Source organism: Halichondria panicea, chromosome 7 (assembly GCF_963675165.1).
Source record: "Halichondria panicea chromosome 7, odHalPani1.1, whole genome shotgun sequence".
NCBI classification, from domain to species: Eukaryota; Metazoa; Porifera; class Demospongiae; order Suberitida; family Halichondriidae; genus Halichondria; species Halichondria panicea.
Window position 1 is genome coordinate 6,690,564 of NC_087383.1, and position 22,752 is coordinate 6,713,315.

Sequence of the window (22,752 nt, forward strand, 5' to 3'; positions counted from 1 at the left end):
ATGGATCTATAGGTCTATCTTTTAGAGGTTGTACAGTATAGACACTCGCTATTCCGGCTCTCTGAAGTACGGCCACCTCGATATTTGGCTTGGCTAGCTATAATAATTATTACGGTTTAGTTCACCCTGAAGTAGTACGGCCACTCGCTATACCATATACCGCCCAGTGCGGGCTGTCCCAAACAAGGTTTTTAATGTAATTTTATACGTGTATTACGGTCGGTTATGACGTTGTCGTTTTAGGCCTCGGCTATAATTATATTTCCCGAAATACAGCCACCTTGCTATTCCGGCATGGTCCCAAGGGTGACTGGATTAACGAAAGTCTACTGTATACATGCAGAGCTAGCTATATATAGAGAGACAAAAATGTTGAGAGAAAAAATTAATGTAAAGGAGAAAATGCAAATGATACTATAGCTATAGCTAAATATTAAGTGTTATTCTGAATTCTTGCTGTGTTTATGTTTTCTGTACGCAGATGAAAGTTGGGCATGTCTGGTCAAGGAGAACGTCGAAGTAAAAGTATGTTCTTTCGAATGTGCTTCCCCAGAAACCGTTAACTGCTATATCTTGGTGATGGTCCAAGGTATATAGGGCCGCTCTCAGACCTTTATATATATTTCCATGCATGGTGGTGACCCTCTTCAGTTGAGTTTATACATACAGACTGCATGTTATAATTATATAAATCATAAATAGTGATCACTTAAGTATAAATCTAATGCTGTATGGAACTACCAGTTACTTCAGACCTCCTTGACTCAACAGTCCCTTGGCCCTACCTCTAATTTGGCAAGCAAACGCCTCCTGGTATGATAATTATGATCTTTAAGAGGCAATGGTCGTGCTCTGAGACGCTGGTACTTCCTCACTATAATATACTCCCACAGAGTTTGAGACTTGATGGCATAGCCCTCTCTCGTCTATATCTCATCGCTGGAGTCATAAACTCACTAGCACGATCCATATATAATAGCTATACACTATAATTATTCCAAAATACGGCAGTTACTGTGGAAATGTCTGTGTCACTCTTAGGTAATTTTCGGTGAGCATGCATGTTGGATATAATAATTATAGATGCTGAGTTGCATGCCCTAGCTCTCCCACCTTCAGCAGTCAACTTTCTTGATACAGCATAATTGTAATTATATAGCTACAACCATAAACTATAGCTAGCTATTATTAATAAACTGACAATTCTTCGCATACGGGAAAGCGCTTCTGAATCAATTCGAGTACAAAAAACCTGCAGTGCTTAAAATAAACATACATTTATAATCGAGTGTAAGTGCTAGTACTACAAAACTAACTTAAAGCATGTACATCCACTATGTGACTATATAGAAGCTCATTGATCCTGAGCAGCTGTATTATTACAACACTCTATAGACACATACACACACACATCAGCGTATATACCTCGCTGCGCAAGCACATAGAGGCATTATAACTCAGTACATCGAATACTACGCTATAATTATATGCCTCAGGTGTGGATACGCAGAGAGGTATACAGTATAGTGTGTTTGTGCGTGTGTCTGTGTAGAGTGCTATACAGCTGCTCAACAAGTGTATAGGTTAATTTATAGTCATTCAGAAAAATAATGCTTCGACTAGTTTTGCTTACTTTGAAGGCTGTTGCAGACTTTAGGGTACTGTTGAGTATACCTTCTACTTAGTAGCTATAGCTCTGCATTGTTCTGCTAGCTGCACAACAAAAGAGCTATACCAAGCCACATGCACTGTTTCATTATTGCATTTACTGACATTAATATAATTGAACTTTCGGCCTCCTTTTTAGCGACAATCATGTCAACCATTTCCCCGCTATTTTTTCACACACAGCATGTGTAATAATCATGCCTAGAGGCGTAGCCGCACGAGGGATACGGTAAAGCTGACTGTGTGTGTGTCTGTGCCATGCATGGGTCTGTTCCAGCTGTAACTAGCTGCTCAACGGTTGCAATACGACGAAAACTAACAGCTTCTATAGGATTTTGATTTGTGGATTAGCAAACTAAAGCTAGTTTGACTCACATTGAAGGCTGTTGCAGTCTTTTCAGAATCGTTCGTAGAATCAACTACATGCATGTTAGCACAAAGTTTCTAATAAAAGTTAGTCTTGCACTAAAGCGCTATAGCTTTTTGTTAGCTACAAGAGTCCGAAAAGAGCTAGCTGTACTGTATAGTGGCCATTTGTGAAGTTTGACCTCTTGCAGACACACCCTTTATTTATGTGCATGCGCGCTCATCCTAACGTGTGAAAGAATATCCAGATCCTGTTTAATTCTTTTTCTGGTAAGCCACAAAACACTATAATGATACCATAATAAATAATTATAATTATATAGCTAACAAGCATCGTGTAATTATTGAAGTGATTTGTTTGTTATGATATAATAATTTATTATGCAGTACAACAGCTTTGTTCATTATTTACTGATTCACTCCGCGTATCCTAGGTGATTTCCAGTGAATATGAGCCATATTTTACTTCCCCCAGGGAAGAATTGAATATGGCTCATATTTTTACTTCCTACAAGCACTATTCAACTTTTGAATCATCTTGGCAATCTGTACACATGCAGTAAAATAGCAATACAGCACGCAAAAAGTGTTTGTAGACTATGTTTTGTGCTATTGTCATATTGACCTGAGCTAGCTAGCAGTCTAAGTTACTTATTACATGTTCATGAGGCTTGAAACACTGCAGTTCAATCCTTGCTCTGTGTTTATAGTCAAGGCTGTGGCTCAGAGGTAGAGGAGTACAGACTACAGTGCATGGAGTGTTGGTAGACTTGTGCAATGCAAATTGAAACGGCAGCTGCTGATATTGGTGGGCGGGTTTGTCAAAGTTTATGGCTTCCAGTAGAACCTATATAGCTGCTTGGAGAAGTATAGCTAGCTCTCATACTTGACAGCTGTAACTGTGCTTGAATTCTCTCTTACTATTCTTAACTTTGCCTAATTCGACTGTACTTTTTGGCGAAAGCAGAACACGGTGAGAGGCATTATAGCACAGAGCACGCGCTTGCAACACTCGTTGTAAGTGTATAATAGTCTGCTAGTACTGTATAGCTTCATTGGCATTGGCACTGCATTATCACCCGTGGTGTTTTCATTGAGCATATGCACATAGAAGGGGCAATATACCAGCGAACAAAAATTCATCCAATGTGCATGGGGCTCAGACCCATGATCCTCAGATTAAGAGTCTGATGCTCTACCAGCTGAACTTGACTTAGTAGCAGATCCAAGAAAAAGAAAAGGGGATTTCAAATTAACGAGCGCGCAGTACGAACATTTTTGGGAGTTACGCCCACTTCCGGTTACACGTTGTGCAGTAAGGAAAATCACATGCATTCTCAGCCATGCAGGGTATAAGTCACATAATAGACCTGCGTATAGAGCTAGCTAGCTGCTATGAACAGTCAACTAACTAACTTATAGGTGAACCCATTGACACATCAAAACAACAGGTACAATCACTACAAAAAGCTAGGTAGTAGTTGCCCTAAAGCCATAATAGCTATAGGTTGCATGTACTACTAAGATATTGGAGCCATTATCAAACGGTCACTAATCTTAGCCTCGATCGTTCCCAGGCCTTTTTTTCTTGCCGTTGTTCATCCATAAATAGAAGGTAGCAAAAAAGAATAGGCAGCATGCAAAAAAAGAAATTGGGGTACAGTTAAGAAAAAGTAAGGCCTGCATGGTTTAGGAAATGGCTAGCCTCGATCCCAGGCCGCACTTCCCACTTGAAGGAAGTAGATAGAAAGTTCAATTGAAGGTTTCTAGCCCATCAGATAGAAAGTTCAAATGAAGGTTTCTAGCCCATCAGATAGCATTCTCTGATAGCTACCCTTAGCCTGCTATGTTAACAAAAGACTCACAGCCTGCAACAGTGTGGATGACAATCGTGTGAACGGAGTGAAAGCTGACAAGAGCCTATCCTATATGGACAGGCCACGCCCATTTAACATTAACTTGGGTGAAAGTCTACTATACTACTGCTACTACCAGAAGAAAATAGCTGTACAACAAACCTACACAGCTCTGTCTCTAGCTATAATTATAGCTCTGTGTATGACGTTTAAGATATTTTCTCTAATGAATTCTGTATTATAGGAACTTTTACGGGAAAAAATATCTAATAATTTTGCGCATGCGCAAGCAGTCGATAGCAGGCCTTCTTTTCTATGAAGGCCGGTGAAGGAGGCTAGGAAATGGCGTGAACTATAAGGATGTTTATAAATGTGGGCACGATATGTAGCCCACAATCGGGACGTAAGGTATTCTCCGACGCATTCAGAGTTAATAATATAAGACTTGTACTGAGACACTGCCAACAAGCTACTGCATGCAAAGTCAGGGAACCAACGTGGCCAGCTCTGGTGGCAGTAGCTACCTGCTATAGATGATAATGATGACTAAGCTATAGTTTAGATCTAAGACACAACAAAAATATATTAGATATTCTACGGATAGAATCTAAACACACAATACAGACTGGTAGAACATCTCTAGCACTGCATACCCGCACTCATTTTCACCCTTCTACCGTCCTTCTACCCTCACATGACTTCCCGATATAATTATACATGCTCTCCTTTTTGCTAACTCTATACCTCTATATTCCTTCATTCCTTCCGTATTTTATTGAACAATTACAGCTAGTATAGAATGTATTGCGATCATCAAACATAATTATAATTATGTGAACTTTGCGAGGGTTAATCAATTTGCAATAATAAAATCGCAAAATCTACTAGTAAATACACACGATCCTTACCAGAACGCAATAGTTACATAGCAAAGGGTCAACTTTTCTGCTGCTTGGGCTCATTATGCCTCGGTGCGCATGCGCAAGCGAGGTATACGGTAGTGTGTTTGTGTGTGTGTGTGTCTAGATCTGTGTGCATGTGTGTGTGTCTGTGTAGACTGCTATACAGCTGCTCAAGGATGAATCAAGTGCAAGTAAGAGTATCATGTTTACTTGGATTTTAATTCGTAGATTTGCAAAATAATGCTTACTTGGAATGCCATTACAGCCTTTTCATAAGTGTGCGTAGCGAAATTTGTCCATGGAGTGTTGCTACTCTACTTAGTATAGTTAGCTAGAACGCTAGCTATTGGTAACTGCAACACTGAGAAGAGAGCTGCAAGGCTCTATACTGATGCAGCTATTAACCTTGGCTTGAACTTTTGGCATCGATCATTTTTAACAACAAACATGGTCAATCATTACCCACTCTTTGAGTTTGCATGCAGCATGCAAATTAATGTTCATCATGTGTACCGCATAATAATTATATATGTGTATAAGCTTTATGTTATGTAGCTTTGGCATCTCCACCGAGGCATGCATGTTCTCATGGATTTTGATTCGTGGATTAGCAAACATTCTCGAGTTATGGCTAGTTTGACTCACATTGAAGGCTGTGTTGCAGTCTCTTCAGGAATCTTTCATAGCATCATCTGTTTGCACAAACTTTCTATTCGAGTTAGCCTTGTACTAAAGCGCTAGCTTTTTGTTAGCTATACAAGAGTAAGAAAGAGCTGCTAAAGAAGCTAGCTATTTTAGTAATCATTATGGAACATGCAGACACACCCCTTCTTCCTGGATTTAATGTGCATGCGCTCAATACCACGTGTAAGAGAATCCATTTTAAACGCCAGATCCTGGCAGAATCAATTTTCTTTTCTGTTGAGGTCCTGGTATATGAGGTGCCGTTTGTGTCAAAACTATGTAAAAGTGAGACATATATATATGTCCATGGGTATTTATAAATGTCCATGGGTATTTATATATATCCACGGGTATTTATAAATACCCGTAGACATTTATAAATGTCCACAGGTATTTATAAATACCCATAGACATTTATATATGTCCATGGGTATTTATATATGTCCATGGGTATTTATAAATGTCCATGGGTATATATAAATGTCCATGGGTATATATAAATGTCCATGGGTATATATAAATGTCCATGGGTATTTATAAATGTCCATGGGTATTTATTATATGTCCATGGGTATTTATAAATGTCCATGTGTATTTATAAATGTCAATGGGTATTTATAAATGTCCATGGGTATATATAAATGTCCATGGGTATTTATTATATGTCCATGGGTATTTATAAATGTCCATAGGTATTTATTATATGTCCATGGGTATTTATAAATGTCCATGGGTATTTATAAATGTCAATGGGTATTTATAAATGTCCATGTGTATTTATATATGTCCTTGGGTATTTATATATGTCCGTGGGTATATATAAATGTCCTTGGGTATTTATAAATGTCCATGGGTATATATAAATGTCCATGGGTATTTATAAATGTCCATGGGTATTTATAAATGTCCATGGGTATATATAAATGTCCATGGGTATTTATTATATGTCCATGGGTATTTATAAATGTCCATGTGTATTTATAAATGTCAATGGGTATTTATAAATGTCCATGTGTATTTATAAATGTCCATGGGTATTTATAAATGTCAATGGGTATTTATAAATGTCCATGGGTATTTATAAATGTCAGTGGAGGATGTGTGCTTTTCAGGGTGTGGTTTTGTTACATTACAAGTGATAGTCACATGACTGTTACATAACCTGCCACATGGTCACAACAATGGCTGAAGGCTCAATAAGTGTGAATGTTGGAGTGTTGTCTAGTGCCCTGGCTGTTGCAATTCAGCAAGCAGCTAGCAGTGGACAGTCACAGTCACCTCAAGTCCCTGCCAATCAAAGTCAGCACACTTCCAGTCAAAGGTACAAATGTAGTGTACAGACCCATGCCGAAAGTTTCAGATATAGGCAGCATTTGATCATGCATCAGCCCACAATAATTTAGCAGGGTGACACTTGATATAGCAGTGTATACTTGATCAGAGGCCGCTCTCAAATGGTAGCCTCAAGCATGTGGAAGCCATATTAATACTAGTAGCTTAGTAGCTCTTCACAATTAAATCTTGGCAGAGTTTGAGTTTATGCTTTATGCTTTATGCTTTATGCTGATGTCGGTTGTTGGATTAGCTGGGAAACATCCGCCGCTTCTGATTAGGCGCGGAATGAGATTTTTGCGGTTAAATTTGTAGGCGTAAATGTTTTTACCTTAGGTATGTTTTTACATTGAAAAGTTGCTGTTTGTTATGGACCATGCCATCATGCATACAGCAGAGGTCCTTCATCTGCACGGGTGATTTTACCATCTTATCTAAAAAGGAAGAGAGGAAGTGAAGGAGGCTCAGGACAGAAGAAATCGAAATCCAAAGAAAGCACTCTGCAAGTGTGGGATCGAGACATTGTGTGCATTCCAAAGAAAGATGGTGAATCCCCAATATCATTTCCCCGTGGCAAGTCCCGTGCTAAACTAGCTTCTAAGGGTTTGATGGGCAAAATATGCCTTACTTCCTTAATGACAGAAAATGAGATGGAGATGGAGGTACGATCTGTGTTTAGTCGCCAGATGCGAAGCCAAGAGGACTTTCCCTTCGTCTTTCTTCAATGCACTGGAGCTGGATCAAAATCACTCACTATTCCCTCAAAATCTGCAACTTTTACGTGGACACCACAACAAGTTGCAAAGCTAGGAACTAACAAGAATCCAATTTATATCTTGGCCCAAGATGAGCTTACATTGCCAGATGTTGAGGTAAGAGACCTTGTACCATGCACATGATTTATGTGTGTACAATAGGACTCAGATTTGGAGTCAGGCAATGATTGGGAACATGCAGGAAAGGATGGCTCTCGCAAATCTGAGGAAACACCTCCTACGTCTGTCTCAAACACCAGTAAGAAACCTCGTCCTCAGTCTATCAAAAAAACACCTAAGGAAGAAAGTGCACACAGGTATTACTTTATGTTGTGCATGCTGCATGCATGATAACACTTATTTTTCTGTCTAGGTCTTACGATGTTTACAGAAGCCTTATCGATTTGACACAAGAGTCTCCCGACGATATGTCAGGTAGCGGCACTGACGATGAGCTTCCCAAAGTGGAGTTTTCTCTTGCACCTCAACGTGATTTGGAAGAAAGGTATTGACTAAATTTGAAACATGACCGTGTTTCATTTATTATCTTCTAGGGGGGTTCGCAAAACAAATCCAATTGTATCCAAGCACGTAGTTCTCCAACATCAGTTGAGAGTACTAACTGGTGCAGCTGATGAGGAAGATCGACAACGGATATGTGTACGCCGTAGTCACATTGTACAAGATGCATTGTGTGCTTTCGCCAAACCTTCCTTTCACACCTCAAAGATGTTGAAGGTGACCTTCATTGGGGAGATTTCAGTGGATGATGGAGGTCCCAGGCGAGAGCTGTTCAGTGTACTCATGAGGGAGCTCTTTGACAAGAGTGGCCTTTTCACAGGCTGGCCTGAGAATGCTGTACCAGTGCACAATGTTCATGCCTTAGCTGAAAATAAGTTCTACATCACTGGAAAGATCGTTGCAACCAGCTTAGTACAAGGTGGGCCACCCCCAGTGTGCTTCAGCCGTGCTGTTGCAGACTATATTGTGTTTGACGAAGTGAGGAGTTCTCCAGACCTTCAAGATATACCTGACTTCGAAGTTCGGCAGAATCTTGAGAAGGTTGCGTGTGTACGTGTGTGTGCCTGTGCCTGTTTTTACTACATTTCTACAGATGCTAACTATTGTGAATGTTGAGGAACTCAGGTCATTCACTGATGAGCACCTTGAGCTTCGCTTTGAGTGTGGCTACCAGAAACCAACCAGCTCGCTGCAGATCTCAGATAAGGAGGAGATCCTGAAGACAGTGTGGCTCCATTTTGTGTATTTCCTCCCTCTTGCTGAGCTGCAACAGCTAAGGAAGGGATTGAGGGAGACCCTCCAGCTGGAAATTTTGATGGTCCAATACCCTGATGACATGCATTCGTTCCTTGCCACCTCAATTGCGTTTGATGTTGATGGTGGTGACCTCTTAGACTGGTTTGTGGCTAGCTACTCAGAAAGAGGAAGCAACAAAAGAAAGTCAGAGGAGGCTGTTTACCTCATGTGGAGCAACTATGTCATGGATTGCTCTGGTCAGTTACACACATTTATACAGCACTGTATATGTACATGCTAAGCATTTATCGTTTGTCAGTTACACATTACAGCATTTATCCCAACACAGATGGTGATGAATCAGGTGTGTCGATTGGTGACATTCTACAATTTATCTCTGGCTCTAGGAGGCTTCCAGCAGCTGGGTTTCCTTGTATCCCTAGTGTCCACTTCACAAATGAAAAGATTCTCCCTAAGACTTCAACATGTGACGTAAGCATCACCTTTCCAAGATCTTTTGACGAGCTGCCATATGAGATGTTTAAGAAAAAAATGGATATGAGCGTTTTGGATTCTGCTGGTTTTGGTGGTGGTCCGTAGTTAGTATATAACAGTTCCAACTTTGACATTTTAGCTGCTGTATTACTTCATTGTGTTCATTCATTCATTCATCATCACATTATTCATTCCTTTTTCATTTATTTATTCATTCTTTCATTCATTCTTATCATAATTATAATAATTGAATATTACATCCAAATACATTGTGAGCAAGTAGCATTAAGATGCTGTCCTGTAGTATGAAGTACGTCGACAAAGAGTCCTCTACCATTATCTTCTGCTTCTTCAAGGGGATTTATAGTTTGGAAACTTTGTTTTAAAATTGAGCATGGTATAAACTTAATTCTTGGCACTGATACACGTTCTCCTTCAACATCAGAAGTGTCCACATTAGCTGTAGTACCAAGTTCTTGCTCGCTTGTTTGCAGCATACCTTCAAAAAAAAGTTGGTATGGAGTTCGATTGCCTTCAGTAGATAAAGGATGATGATTCCAACTATCTACGAAACCTGAAATACATTTGTTTATTCTTGGCAGGAATATCAGATGCAAACAGTAAAGATCCACTTCATTTAAGGGGTCAAGAAGTCCATCACTTTCCAAAGATCGGAAGATTTGGGAAAACACGGAACCAACACATCTATGAACGTCACGCCAGAGTCTCTCAATTCTTTCATTGTGCACAGAACTCCCGGTGATTACACAACTGTAATCATTATTGTGTGCAGCAATCATGTACCGCCATACCTCCACATTTTCTCCACCGTGATCTGATCTCACATGGTTAGGGACACCATAGTGCCTGATACTGTCAGTGAAGAGCTGGAGAACAGTTTCTGAACGATTGTTGTCGGTGCATGCCACATAAATGATAGTGCGGGAGAAGCCGTCAATTGAACCATGGATCACAAAACGCCACCTTATAAGTTTATGATGGCCATCAATGTGCCACACATAATTTGGGTGAGGGGCACTGTACACACGGCGTCTAACAACAGTACAGCGACGCGCAATGACATTTTCGTGATCCGTTCGATGAATGGAATCCCTGACAGCTTGCCGAGGAACTTTTAATCCCCTTGCTCTTAAGTGGCCGCAGACAAGTCGTTCCCCATCATTCGGGTGATCTCTTTTTATACCACTGATTACATCATCTAGCTCATTATCATCCAACATCGACCCATCCTGTGAGGATCTTCCATTTTCTTCTAATCGTCTGTACAAAGTTGCTCTTGATATTCCCAAGATAGACGCAATTTTATTCCATTTGTAATGAAGTGATCGTATTTCCAGTATTTCGTCAATGGTAACAGTGGACCTCGGCCTTCCTGGACGATCAGACCTGTATATACACATAGACAGTTATGTATCAGAATTATTGTTTATACAGATATAGCACAGTGGAACCTCGTCTTATGTGACAAGGGACTTGCCCGTGTATAATTATGGAAACTGAAGTACGTGGTGTTTACCATAGGGTAATGGTAATACCGCCGGTATGGTAAACTTTCTGCTAGAGTCTGTCACTGACCTGTCACTAATGGGACTCTGGTTGGCAACACTTGTTGGCACTTGAGGTAACTGTAACTGACCACTGCTAACTGCTTGCTGAATTGAAACAGCCAGGGCACTAGACAACACTCCAACATTCACACCTTCAGCCATTCTTGTGGACCATGTGGCAGGTTATCATGTGACTACCACTTGTAATGTAACAAAACCACACCCTGAAAAGCACACATCCTCCACTGACATTTATAAATACCCATTGACATTTATAAATACCCATTGACATATATAAATACCCATGGACATATATAAATGTCTATGGGTATTTATAAATACCTGTGGACATTTATAAATGTCTACGGGTATTTATAAATACCCATGGACATTTATAAATACCCATTGACATTTATAAATACACATGGACATTTATAAATACCCATGGACATATAATAAATACCCATGGACATTTATAAATACCCATGGACATTTATAAATACCCATGGACATTTATATATACCCATGGACATTTATAAATACCCATGGACATATATAAATACCCATGGACATTTATATATACCCATGGACATTTATAAATACCCATGGACATTTATAAATACCCATGGACATTTATATATACCCATGGACATTTATAAATACCCATGGACATATATAAATACCCATGGACATATATAAATGTCTATGGGTATTTATAAATACCTGTGGACATTTATAAATGTCTACGGGTATTTATAAATACCTGTGGATATATATAAATATCCATGGACATTTATAAATACCCATGGACATATATATATGTCTCACTTTTACATAGTTTTGACACAAACGGCACCTCATACTGGTAAGCCACAAACCAACCTTTTCTGATAACTCTTTTTAGACTGCTTGTTATAGATAATATTATTACTTTCTGTGATTGATTTCTGTCTTTCACAGACTACTGACTATGCCTTTGACAAAGGGTTTCACCCATTGTTTGGCTACAGGCAATTTAAGACGATCAGTATGCACTTTCTTGTGAAACAATCAAAGCACATTGCAAATTACTTATCTCTTCTATAACACTCTAGTAATACTTTTGAGCGAAAGCAAAAACATGGCGAGAGGCATTAGCAAGCGCACGCTTGCAACACTTGTTGTAACTGTATACATGTGTGTAATAGGCTGCTAGTACAATAATGGCTTCATTGGCGTTGGCGCTGCATTATTACCCGTGGTGTTCAGCACATGCACATAATTATAGAAGGGGAAATACCAGCGAACAAAAATTCATCCAATGTGGGGCTCAAACCCATGATCCTCAGATTAAAAGTCTGATGCTCTACCGATTGAACTTAACTTAGTAGCAGATCCAAGAAAAAGAAAAGGGGGATTTCAAATTAACAAACGCGCAGTACAAACATTTTTGGAAGTTACGCCCACTTCCGGTCACACGTTGTGCAGTAAGACTATACGGAAATCCCATGCATTCTCAGCTAGGGTAAGTCCCATAATAGACCAGCCTGCGTAGAGCTATAGCTAGCTGCTATGAACAGTCAACTAACTAACTAACTTATATAGGCGAACCCATTTGATACATCAAAACAACAGGTACAATTAATACAAAAAGCTAGGTAGTATATTTGAATGCAATAAAGCCAGCTAGCATTATAAATATAGTGCAGAGCTATATAAAATTATCTACTAAGTAGAGTAGCAACACTCCATGGACGAGTTTTGCTAATCACTCTTCTGAAAGGCTGCGATGGCATTCCAAGTAAATAAACCTACACTGTAAAAACAAACGTGTTACCGTTAACACACGTGTAGCGTGTCACATGTGTGCTAAATTGCTCTACGTATGTCAAATCAGCACATTAGTAAGTACATGCGTGCTATTTTAGCCCACTGGTACCACTTTAACCCATGTGTATGTGTGTTACATATGTGCTAATTGACCCAACGTGTGTTATATAAGCACTACATTTGTGCTATTTCAGCACTGGTATTACAGCAATAGAATGTGGTATATTATGGTTTATAATCAAGTGTAGTGATAATTGTAGTGATATTTGAGCCATTTCTGAAAGTGAGAAGCATCACTTACTTGATTAGTAAATGATTATGGCATGTGAGCACTGACTGATCTATGTCAACATAAGAAAGTTTGGATCATGTCTAATTATAGATATCTTGCTGGCAGGTGGTGCAGTCTTTATCCTTCATAAAAGAGCAAGAGAAGACCATTGAGTTCTCATTTATAAAGTATTTTGTTTGTTGCCTGTTTTAAATCTTTTTTTAGCTTTTCTATATAAAGCCCAGTGCAGAAGTTGCTACGCGCATGCGCAGTTTCTAGTTGCTATAGCTCCTTCGCAGCTGGATTCTAGAACAAAAGCAGAAGAGTCAAAAGCAGTCTAAAGGATACCACCAAGGCCCAAGAGTTGTTTAAAAGCTGAAAGAGCTGAAAAAGAGGATGGTGTCAAGACCAGGGTAGCAAGTGGTGAGTTTCTCCAGACAGTTGTTCTGGCTAGCTGTACACAACAGTACAAAAATAATAATACCTATATTTATACTTCGCAGCTGCAGCTTGTAGCCTATACTACTAAGATACTACTAGGAGACTACACTATAGAGTGTCTAAAGAGGGACCAGGAGTTATTTAAAAGCTGAAAGAGGATTGTTTCATGACCAGACTCGACTCGACTGGAGTAAAGCAAGTGTTTTTCTAGGTGAGTTTCTCCAGGCAGTTGTTCTGGCTATAGCTGTTGACTGAAAAGATAATACCTACCTGTTTGTATTAATGGCAGGCATTGACGGAAAAAAGCTATGGTTATTTGTGGATGACTTTGACGAGGTTCCAACCCAGTGGACAGGCTTCAGCACCTTGTTCATGTTCACACCCAACTGTACTTCGGCACTCAACTTGATATGGTAAATCATTCTATTTGTACTATAAAATTAGCGACCCATTCCATAGCGGTGCATATATCCGTTCCACGTGGCTATAATAAAATCAATTGTACAGCTCCAATGGTAGAACTATAATATACTTGCCAGTTTGAAGCATTCCCTTTTGAATACGTTTGCTTAGCTGATTAGTTAGCATGTGTGTGAGCGACCATAACCAACCAACAAGCTAAAATGTATGCTGCTGCTGCTGATACACATTCGGTACTACTTTGGGTACAGATATATAATAGATAGATCTTGGCTCTAACAGTAATATTCGAGGCAACCAGGTCACTGTAGCGTTGTTAGCTCCACCCTATTCTAAGAACTATAAACACTCTTTTAGAATATTCTAACAATTGTATAGCCTCAATTTCATGCCGCACGTTGTAATTCTAACCTAAGCGCCAGAAAATATGTACCGTGTAACTGAAAATTTGTGTTAGGTGCAAAATTTTGTGTTTTTCGAGGCCAAGTAAAAACTGCACGCACTGGTATTTCATTCTTGGTAGGTGGTTTCCTGTCATTGAAATATTACAACTGCGAGCATCTATTCTGAGGGCTCTAGAGCCAAATAGCACTCGCGAAATGTTCTCACTATACGTGTACGGTACTCGGTGCTCAAATTGAGCAAAGCAAAAATTGGGACTTGCCCCTTTATTGTAGGTAGTAGGGAGACACTGTGTGTAATTATGGTGTGCCTTTTATTTAAACGAAAGGTGGTGCATAATTATGTTTTGATAGCCCATAATTATGACATAAACAACAATTGGAGTGGCATGGTCATCACATCAATATACGTATGGTGCATGGTCTTCATTTGTCTTCATTTCGATCCTTTGTAGGCATGGCTCCATCCTGAAATTTCATCACCGAAGACGATTGCCAAGAAGGTAGCTTCTCTAACACTTTATAATGAAGAAGCAGACAATGGTACTTATAATTTGCTGCAACAATACTCTGTACTCATGCAGGACATACTTTATGTTCCTGTACATTTTCAATCACTTTTTCTGCTGTTTCATCGAATGTACGTATAATTTAATTGCACCTCCATTTATCTTTTCACAGTCACATGCCAACAACGTCACTATTAATAATTTATTGCATGCTACATACGTGCTGGTTTAACACAAAAATTAATGACACGGGTGCTGTTTTAACATTGATATCACATAACACGTATGTATAGTGTGCTATTTTAGGAGACATTCGAACGACACGCTACCACGGGTTAAAATAACACGTTTGTTTTTACAGTGTATAATTATAGCTATAACTGCAAGTCCGCAAATTGCAATCCAAAAAAACGATACTATAGAAGCCTATATGTGACAGTGCCAATGAAAAGGGACCTTAACGCGGGCATTTTCGAATCAGTTTTTATTGTTGAATCAGATAGGGCGTCCTTTAAGCTTCAAAATGATACCAAGATCGACCTCCTAGCTACTTTCTTTCCGGAGATATGTTCGAGGGAACGCTACGAAGGTATTGCTTGAGTAAATGACGCTCAAACGTCATGATAATTGAAGTTCAATTATTGGCTTCCGAACACTTCCGTATACTCATAAAGCTTAGTAAAAGATGTTCTGAAGAAGACAAGTTAGTTAGATGAAGGCTAGGCGTTCTAGGACTCTCTAGCTAGCTAGTATAACTATGTAGCTGGATTGCTTGGCACCTAGGAAGGATCTTCGAAGAAATAAAGAGACAAAAACTCCCGTCGCTCAAATGGTAAGCTCTCATGTCTTGTTATAAGCTTGTACTTATTATCTGTGTAATGTATCAGTCTTATAAAAGATCCCTCACTTGTATGGAGCCTACAGAAAGTGTCTCTGTCCTTCATACAGCTTAAAGGAAGCCTAAGTGATCTATTATAGGTAGTCTTTCACTTAGTATTCGTCCGTATCGATCTAAGGCTTGATCCAACTTTTTAGTAGCCTTATAAGAAGCTTTCCTCCTTTAATTTAGTACTGGTATCACTGCCATTGTGCTTAGTAGTAACAGGCCTGATGGGATGGGTAATCACATCATGGAGGGCCCAGGAAACTGCGTGGAATTGTCGTATAACATGTATATTGATGGTTCCCCCAGGTGGTGGTAAGTGTCGGAGGCCTGAGAAACGCTAGTATATTGGCTAGAATGTAAGTGACATTGATATTGTGTCTATCTTAACTTACTACTTATCTGTAGGTTGTTATGGAGTGTTTATGAGGACAAGTGGCACGGGATACGTACATCTAAAGAAACAAGAGTGGATCTACGCCAAGCTAGCTAGCTAGATAGCTGCTCTTTCTAATCTATTTCTGTTGTTAAATTATGTTTGTTAAGAAGTGGAGCTATAATATACCTAGCTCCTCTTGATGATTGTAAGTACTGGGCTGATGAAATAGTCCTGTACAAGTTGTCATCTTTAATTTGTTAAAAATAATTAACAATAATAGGGAAATTCCCAGGGAATTTCCCCTCACGTAGACAGTAAATTTCATTGTAAAAAATGAACGTTCGGTGAGTTTCTTCAACGTCCACGCTTGACCTGTTTAAAGCTTCGTAGAGACCCAAATTTTTACAGGTAGGTAGAGGAAGGGTTGAAGTTAGCACCTGTGAAAAAAAAATTTTTTTGCCCATGTTTTTCATTTCTACTAAATTGGCCTATAGCTTAATTTAATTATTGCCGCGTTAAGGTCCGTTTTCATTGGCCCTGTCACATATAATTATTATAGAAACTCTTGTTTTCACTTCATTGATCCTTGAGCAGCTGTAGCAGTCTATACACACACATGCACACAGTATACCATAATTATACCTCTCTGAGCACAGTAGTGTTTCTAGGAAATGCAGCTAGTAGGAGGGTGCTGAGAGCGAGCGCAAAAAAATGTTTGATTGCTACTATAATAATTACATGCATGTATACAGGCTAGATACACTTGAATAAATCTTTGATCATCAGAACGTTCATCCTCTTCATAATTAATAATTATTATAGCTACCATCACATGGGTTTCCGTATATACACTCATGTTTTAATTGTTATACACTAACAAGTTACTATAATAACTAGTGTTCAAGCTGGCGCTGTGCTAATGCCTCTCGCCATGTTTTTGCTTTCGCTCAAAAGTATTAGAGTGTTATATTAGTTTCTATAATGAATTTTATATTAAAGTTAGCTTACCTATATAAAGTCACTGAGAAGAAAAGACTTATTTATAATTATGCATCTATTGTTGTTATTTACTGTATTATGTGGCTTACCAGGACCTCAAGAAAGAAGAAAATTGATTCTTCCAGGATCTGTAGTTCAGTGTATATAATATCAGACCTGTGTACATGCATATTGTTATCTATATTGTTATATGGTAGTGTTTTGTGGCTTACCAGGCCCTCAAGACAAAGATGATTCTGCCAGGAGGATCTGGATCTGGATCTTGGTTTCTCACACGTGGGGAATGAGCGCGCATGCGCATTACATCCACAGGAATAATAAAGGGTGTGTCCAAACAGATCAATGGCTACTGCTAGCTAGCTGTTTTAACAGATATTTTCTGAGTCTTGTAGCTAACAAAAAGCTAGCGCTTTAGTGCAAGGCTAACTCATATGTTGAATAGTTAGTATGTGCGGACAGATGATGCTATGAAAGATTCTGAAGAGACTGCAACAGCCTTCAATGTGAGTCAAACTAGCCATAACTCGAGAAAGAAGCTTTAGTTTGCTAATCCACGAATCAAAATCCAAGAGAACGTGGCTAGAAGCCTATAGAAGCTGTTAGTTTTCGTCGCATTGCAACCGTTGAGCAGTTACAGCTGGAACAGACACACAGACACACACACACACAGTCAGCTTTACCGTATCCCTCGTGCGGCTACGCCTCGAGGCATAACGATGCAAAACAGTGACCAGTGCAGGCCCTATACCAGTACGGCCACTCACTATTCCGTTTACCAGTCAGTGCTGGCTGTCCCAAACAAGGTTCAATGTAATTTTATACGTATATTACAGCCGGATACGACGTTTTGGGTGTGGTTTAGCAAATAAAATTGGATTACACTTAAATAGAGAACAGAATGATTCATTATCCTACATTATCCTCGAGACAAGAACCGCAAAAGTAGTAATCCAATTTTATTTGCTAAACCACACCTAAAACGTCATATCCGCCATAATATACGTATAAAATTACATTGAAAACCTTGTTTGGGACAGCCAGCACTGGCCGGTAACGGAATAGCGAGTGGCCGTTCTTCAGGGTGAGTTTTGTGCAGTAAACATATAGCTAGCATTCCGTGCCAAGCCAAATGGCCGGTATATCGAGGTGGCCGTACTTCAGAGAGCCGGAATAGCGAGAGTGTACTGTACACAGCAGAACAAAATTACAGTGTGTTATTATAGCGTATAGCATATCAAATTGCTTAACTGTATATATGCATAGAAAGGTCAACGCAATGAGCTATTCCCTATAAGCGCGAAAACTATTCTAACGGTCATTTCGCGAAATTTCATTAATATATCCTCATAAACTATACCCACTGTACGGTATGAAGAGCAAGCCACAAGTATTGTTTAGTGTTAAGTGCCATCAACACGCAGGAACATTTCACCCATATAATAAGGTGTCACACAAAGAGAAACTACATTTGCCCACAAGCATGCTACTAATAATTATACGTAAGAGCAAGCCACAAGTATTGTTACATGCAGAGGTATAAATAACAGTCGGTCGCAATTAGCTGACTATTAACTATACTGGCTCAGTGATAGTGTCCTAGCATGCACAGAGTGAAAGTCAAAGGTCATAATTTATAGTTATGATGAACATAATTTATGCGCACTCATAATTATATCAGCTATGTTGTTCATTGCAAGAGCAGGCCTATAGCTATGTAGCTATGTAGCAGAGTGACAAACCGACTAGCTCTAACTAAACCCTAGCCTCGATCCCAGGCCAATTTTTTTTTAATAGAACGAAGTTGAAAAATACGGCCTAGTATTGATTGTATCTGGGCGTGGCAGGAACCGGAACCAGAAACCAAAGCAGAGATTCTTCATACTTTGTTTCCTGTCATTATTATTTCCCCGTATAAGTTTAATACCGTAATTTAGCTCCGTGTATGCACACAACACCAGGCCTATAGTTGTCGGCCTAGCTAGAAACAACTCGGCCTGGAATCGAGGCTACTTAAACCCTACTTGATTACTAAGACATTGCATGGGTAATTTAGACCAATATCGCCTGATAGCAGAACAAAATGCTATTATGCTAGGACAACTTATCAGGACAATCAAGAGGTGTTATTTCTACCTCTGCTGTTAAGTGCAATCAACAGGGTTAAACGTAAATTTTTATTTCTGCTGACTAGTTCACATAATTATGCACGTGTAACTAACTTACCAATGACATCAACATTGTACTCTGTGATGAGGTACTTGATAGTGTCCAGCTTCCCTTCTCTGACTGCCAGTCCCAGTGGAGTTAGTCCATCACTTGTCACAGCTCCTATAGTGGTGAGAGTTGCGGAAGTGTATATACGTGATAATACGTGTAGTGAGGATAAACTATTATTATTAATAATATTTGTAGTTAAAGCTACGTTCTGTAATAATATACTACTATTAGCTATAGGCGAACCCATTTGATACATCAAAACAACAGGTACAATTAAGGAGGGTGCTGAGAGCGAGCGCAAAAAAAATGTTTGATTGATACTATAATAATCACATGCATGTATACAGGCTAGATACACTTGAATAACTCTTTGATCATCAGAACGTTCATCCTCTTTATATAATTAATAGCTACCACCACATGGGTTTCAGTATATACACTCATGTTTTAATTGTTATACACTAACAAGTTACTATAATAACGATGCAAAACAGTGACCAGTGCAGGCCCTATACCAGTACGTCCACTCACTATTCCGTTTACCGGTCAGTGCTGGCTGTCCCAAACAAGGTTCAATGTAATTTTATACGTATATTACGGCCGGATATGACGTTTTGGGTGTGGTTTAGCAAATAAAAGTGGATTACACTTAAATAGAGAACAGAATGATTCATTATCCTACATTATCCTCGAGACAAGAACCGCAAAAGTAGTAATCTAATTTTATTTGCTAAACCACACCTAAAACGTCATATCTGCCGTAATATACGTATAAAATTACATTGAAAACCTTGTTTGGGACAGCCAGCACTGGCCGGTAAACGGAATAGCGAGTGGCCGTTCTTCAGGGTGAGTTTTGTGCAGTAAACATATAGCTAGCATTCCGTGCCAAGCCAAATGGCCGGTATATCGAGGTGGCCGTACTTCAGAGAGCCGGAATAGCGAGAGTGTACTGTACACAGCAGAACAAAATTACAGTGTGTTATTATAGCGTATAGCATATCAAATTGCTTAACTGTATATATGCATAGAAAGGTCAACGCAATGAGCTATTCCCTATAATTATGGCAGTAGTCTATGGCCTACAAGTTACTATACACCCTAGAAGTGCTAACCCTCGGCTGTTGACAGGAGAATAGAGTGTTCAGTTTTACAATAATAAAGAGACTGATAAAGGATCACTTTAGCTGCATGTAGATCTACCTCGAATAAAGGTCGCGTGTGGAGCTCATGCAAGTTCAAGCTATTCCGCAAAAATTAAATGCGCAAAAACTATTCTAACGGTCATTTCGCGAAATTTCATTAATATGTGACAGGGCCTAGGAAAACACCCCTTAACGCGGGTGTACCCGAGTTTATTTTTATTGTTGAATCGGATAAAGCGTTCTCTAAGCTTCAAAATGATACCAAGATCGACCTCCTAGCTATTTTCTATCCGGAGATATGTTCGAGGGAACGCTACGAAGGTATTGCAACACCCTCTTGAGTAAAACGCTCAAACGTCATGAATAATTGAAGTTCAATTATTGCCTTCCGGGCACTTCCGTATACTCATAAAGCTTCGTAAAAGATGTTCTGAAGAAGACAAGTTAGTTAGATGAAGGCTAGGCGTTCTAGGACTCTCTAGCTAGCTAGTATAGCTATGTAGCTGGATTGCTTGGCACCTAGGAAGGATCTTCGAAGAAATAAAGAGGCAAAGACTCCCGTCGCTCGAATGGTAAGCTCTCATGTCTTGTTATAAGCTTTTACTTATTATCTGTGTAATGTATCAGTCTTATAAAAGATCCCTCACTTGTATGGAGCCTACAGAAAGTGTCTCTGTCCTTCATACAGCTTAAAGGAAGCCTAAGTGATCTATTATAGGTAGTCTTTCACTTAGTATTCGTCCGTATCTATCTAAGGCTTGATCCAACTTATTAGTAGCCTTATAAGAAGCTTTCCTCCTTTAATTTAGTACTGGTATCACTGCCATTGTGCTTAGTAGTAACAGGCCTGATGGGATGGGTAATCACATCATGGAGGGCCCAGGAAACTGCGTGGAATTGTCGTATAACATTTATATTGATGGTTCCCCCAGGTGGTGGTAAGTGTCAGAGGCCTGAGAAAAGCTAGTCTATTGGCTAGAATGTAAGTGACATTGATATTGTGTCTATCTTAACTTACTACTTATCTGTAGGTTGTTATGGAGTGTTTATGAGGACAAGTGGCACGGGATACGTACATCTAAAGAAACAAGAGTGGATCTACGCCAAGCTAGCTAGCTAGATAGCTGCTCTTTCTAATCTATTTCTGTTGCTAAATTATGTTTGTTAAGAAGTGGAGCTATAATATACCTGGCTCCTCTTGATGATTGTAAGTACTGGGCTGATGAAATAGTCCTGTACAAGTTGTCATCTTTTATTTGTTAAAAATAATTAACAATAATAGGGAAATTCCCAGGGTATTTCCCCTCACGTAGACAGTAAATTTCATTATAAAAAATGAACGTTCGGTGAGTTTCTTCAAGGTCCGCGCTTGACCTGTTTAAAGCTTCGTAGAGACCCAAATTTTTACAGGTAGGTAGAAGAAGGGTTGAAGTTAGCACCCGTGAAAAAAAAATTTTTTGCCCATGTTTTTCATTTCTACTAAATTGGCCTATAGCTTAATTTAATTAGTGCCGCGTTAAGGGGGGTTTTCCTAGGCCCTGTCACGTATACCCTCATAAACTATACCCACTATACGGTATGAAGAGCAAGCCACAAGTATTGTTTAGTGTTAAGTGCCATCAACACGCAGGAACATTTCACCCATATAATAAGGTGTCACACAAAGAGAAACTACATCTGCCCACAAGCATGCTACTAATAATTATACGTAAGAGCAAGCCACAAGTATTGTTACATGCAGAGGTATAAATAACAGTCGGTCACAATTAGCTGACTATTAACTATACTGGCTCAGTGATAGTGTCCTAGCATGCACAGAGTGAAAGTCAAAGGTCATATAGTTATGATGAACATAATATTATTATATAATAATATATATATATTATATTATGCGCACTCATAATTATATCAGCTATGTTGTTCAATGCAAGAGCAGGCCTATAGCTATGTAGCTATGTAGCAGAGTGACAAACCGACTAATGGTAAGCTCTAACTAAACCCTAGCCTCGGTCCCAGGCCAATTTTTTTTTACTAGAACAAGTTGAAAAATACGGCCTGGTATTGATTGTATCTGGGCGTGGCAGGAACCGGAACCGGAAACCAAAGCAGAGATTTTTCACACTTTGTTTCCTGTCATATTTCCCCGTATAAGTTTAATGCCGTAATTTAGCTCCGTGTATGCACACAACACCAGGCCTATAGCTGTCGGCCTAGCTAGAAACAACTCGGCCTGGAATCGAGGCTACCTATAAACCCTACTTGATTACTAAGACATTGCATGGGTAATTTAGACCAATATCACCTGATGGCAGAACAAAATGCTATTATGCTAGGACAACTTATCAAGACAATCAAGAGGTGTTATTTATACCTCTGCTGTTAAGTGCAATCAACA

The 22,752-nt window shown here is 39.3% G+C and overlaps 3 protein-coding genes and 5 long non-coding RNA genes across 9 annotated transcripts in view; 4 read left to right on the forward strand and 4 right to left on the reverse strand.

Moving 5' to 3' along the window:
• LOC135338555 (uncharacterized) overlaps window positions 1–22,752 on the reverse strand; it is a 59,717-nt gene that overhangs the window by 21,865 nt on the left and 15,100 nt on the right. The gene's annotated exons all lie outside the window — the stretch shown is intronic.
• The window catches only part of LOC135338450 (uncharacterized), a 36,226-nt gene that overhangs the window by 4,957 nt on the left and 8,517 nt on the right, over window positions 1–22,752 (reverse strand). Inside the window, exon 6 of the mRNA XM_064534587.1 lies at window positions 19,219–19,323. Within this exon, the coding sequence (XP_064390657.1) occupies window positions 19,219–19,323 (105 nt within the window). The remainder of the gene's footprint in view (window positions 1–19,218; window positions 19,324–22,752) is intronic.
• Window positions 6,544–9,537, forward strand: LOC135338469 (G2/M phase-specific E3 ubiquitin-protein ligase-like). Of its 2 annotated transcripts, none has more exons than XM_064534612.1 (7): window positions 6,544–6,797; window positions 7,206–7,680; window positions 7,726–7,880; window positions 7,937–8,068; window positions 8,118–8,625; window positions 8,678–9,077; window positions 9,170–9,537. In XM_064534612.1, exons 1-7 carry the CDS (start codon window positions 6,646–6,648, stop codon window positions 9,418–9,420), a joined length of 2,073 nt encoding a protein of 690 aa, XP_064390682.1. In that variant the 5' UTR covers window positions 6,544–6,645; the 3' UTR covers window positions 9,421–9,537. The 2 variants fall into 2 exon arrangements, with proteins under 2 accessions (XP_064390682.1, XP_064390681.1); XM_064534611.1 differs by having other exon boundaries at window positions 6,545–6,797; window positions 7,203–7,680.
• On the reverse strand, window positions 9,498–11,161 carry LOC135338485 (uncharacterized). Its single transcript, XM_064534632.1, has 2 exons — window positions 10,912–11,161; window positions 9,498–10,722 (listed from the first exon to the last, which is right to left on the reverse strand). Exons 1-2 carry the CDS (start codon window positions 11,043–11,045, stop codon window positions 9,570–9,572), a joined length of 1,287 nt encoding a protein of 428 aa, XP_064390702.1. The 5' UTR covers window positions 11,046–11,161; the 3' UTR covers window positions 9,498–9,569.
• LOC135338615 (uncharacterized) lies at window positions 13,172–14,948 on the forward strand. The gene is made up of 4 exons (XR_010395651.1): window positions 13,172–13,386; window positions 13,467–13,615; window positions 13,694–13,817; window positions 14,681–14,948. It is a non-coding gene; the product is annotated as an uncharacterized LOC135338615 (long non-coding RNA).
• Window positions 15,390–16,166, forward strand: LOC135338637 (uncharacterized). Its single transcript, XR_010395681.1, has 3 exons — window positions 15,390–15,566; window positions 15,927–15,976; window positions 16,026–16,166. It is a non-coding gene; the product is annotated as an uncharacterized LOC135338637 (long non-coding RNA).
• On the reverse strand, window positions 16,999–17,417 carry LOC135338583 (uncharacterized). The gene is made up of 3 exons (XR_010395615.1): window positions 17,208–17,417; window positions 17,085–17,151; window positions 16,999–17,017 (listed from the first exon to the last, which is right to left on the reverse strand). It is a non-coding gene; the product is annotated as an uncharacterized LOC135338583 (long non-coding RNA).
• Window positions 20,735–21,612, forward strand: LOC135338584 (uncharacterized). Its single transcript, XR_010395616.1, has 3 exons — window positions 20,735–20,929; window positions 21,290–21,339; window positions 21,389–21,612. It is a non-coding gene; the product is annotated as an uncharacterized LOC135338584 (long non-coding RNA).

What these genes read in the sequence shown, in the direction of transcription:
- LOC135338469 (XM_064534611.1), top strand. Translation starts at nt 6,646, where the DNA reads ATGGTCACAACAATGGCTGAAGGCTCAATAAGTGTGAATGTTGGAGTG. An exon ending in CAGCACACTTCCAGTCAAAG is followed by an intron (nt 6,798 to 7,202) that starts GTACAAATGTAG and finishes TCATGCATACAG; the next exon opens with CAGAGGTCCTTCATCTGCAC. An exon ending in TTACATTGCCAGATGTTGAG is followed by an intron (nt 7,681 to 7,725) that starts GTAAGAGACCTT and finishes TGTGTACAATAG; the next exon opens with GACTCAGATTTGGAGTCAGG.
- LOC135338485 (XM_064534632.1), bottom strand. Translation starts at nt 11,045, where the DNA reads ATGGCTGAAGGTGTGAATGTTGGAGTGTTGTCTAGTGCCCTGGCTGTT. An exon ending in CAGAGTCCCATTAGTGACAG is followed by an intron (nt 10,723 to 10,911) that starts GTCAGTGACAGA and finishes GTGTATATACAG; the next exon opens with GTCTGATCGTCCAGGAAGGC.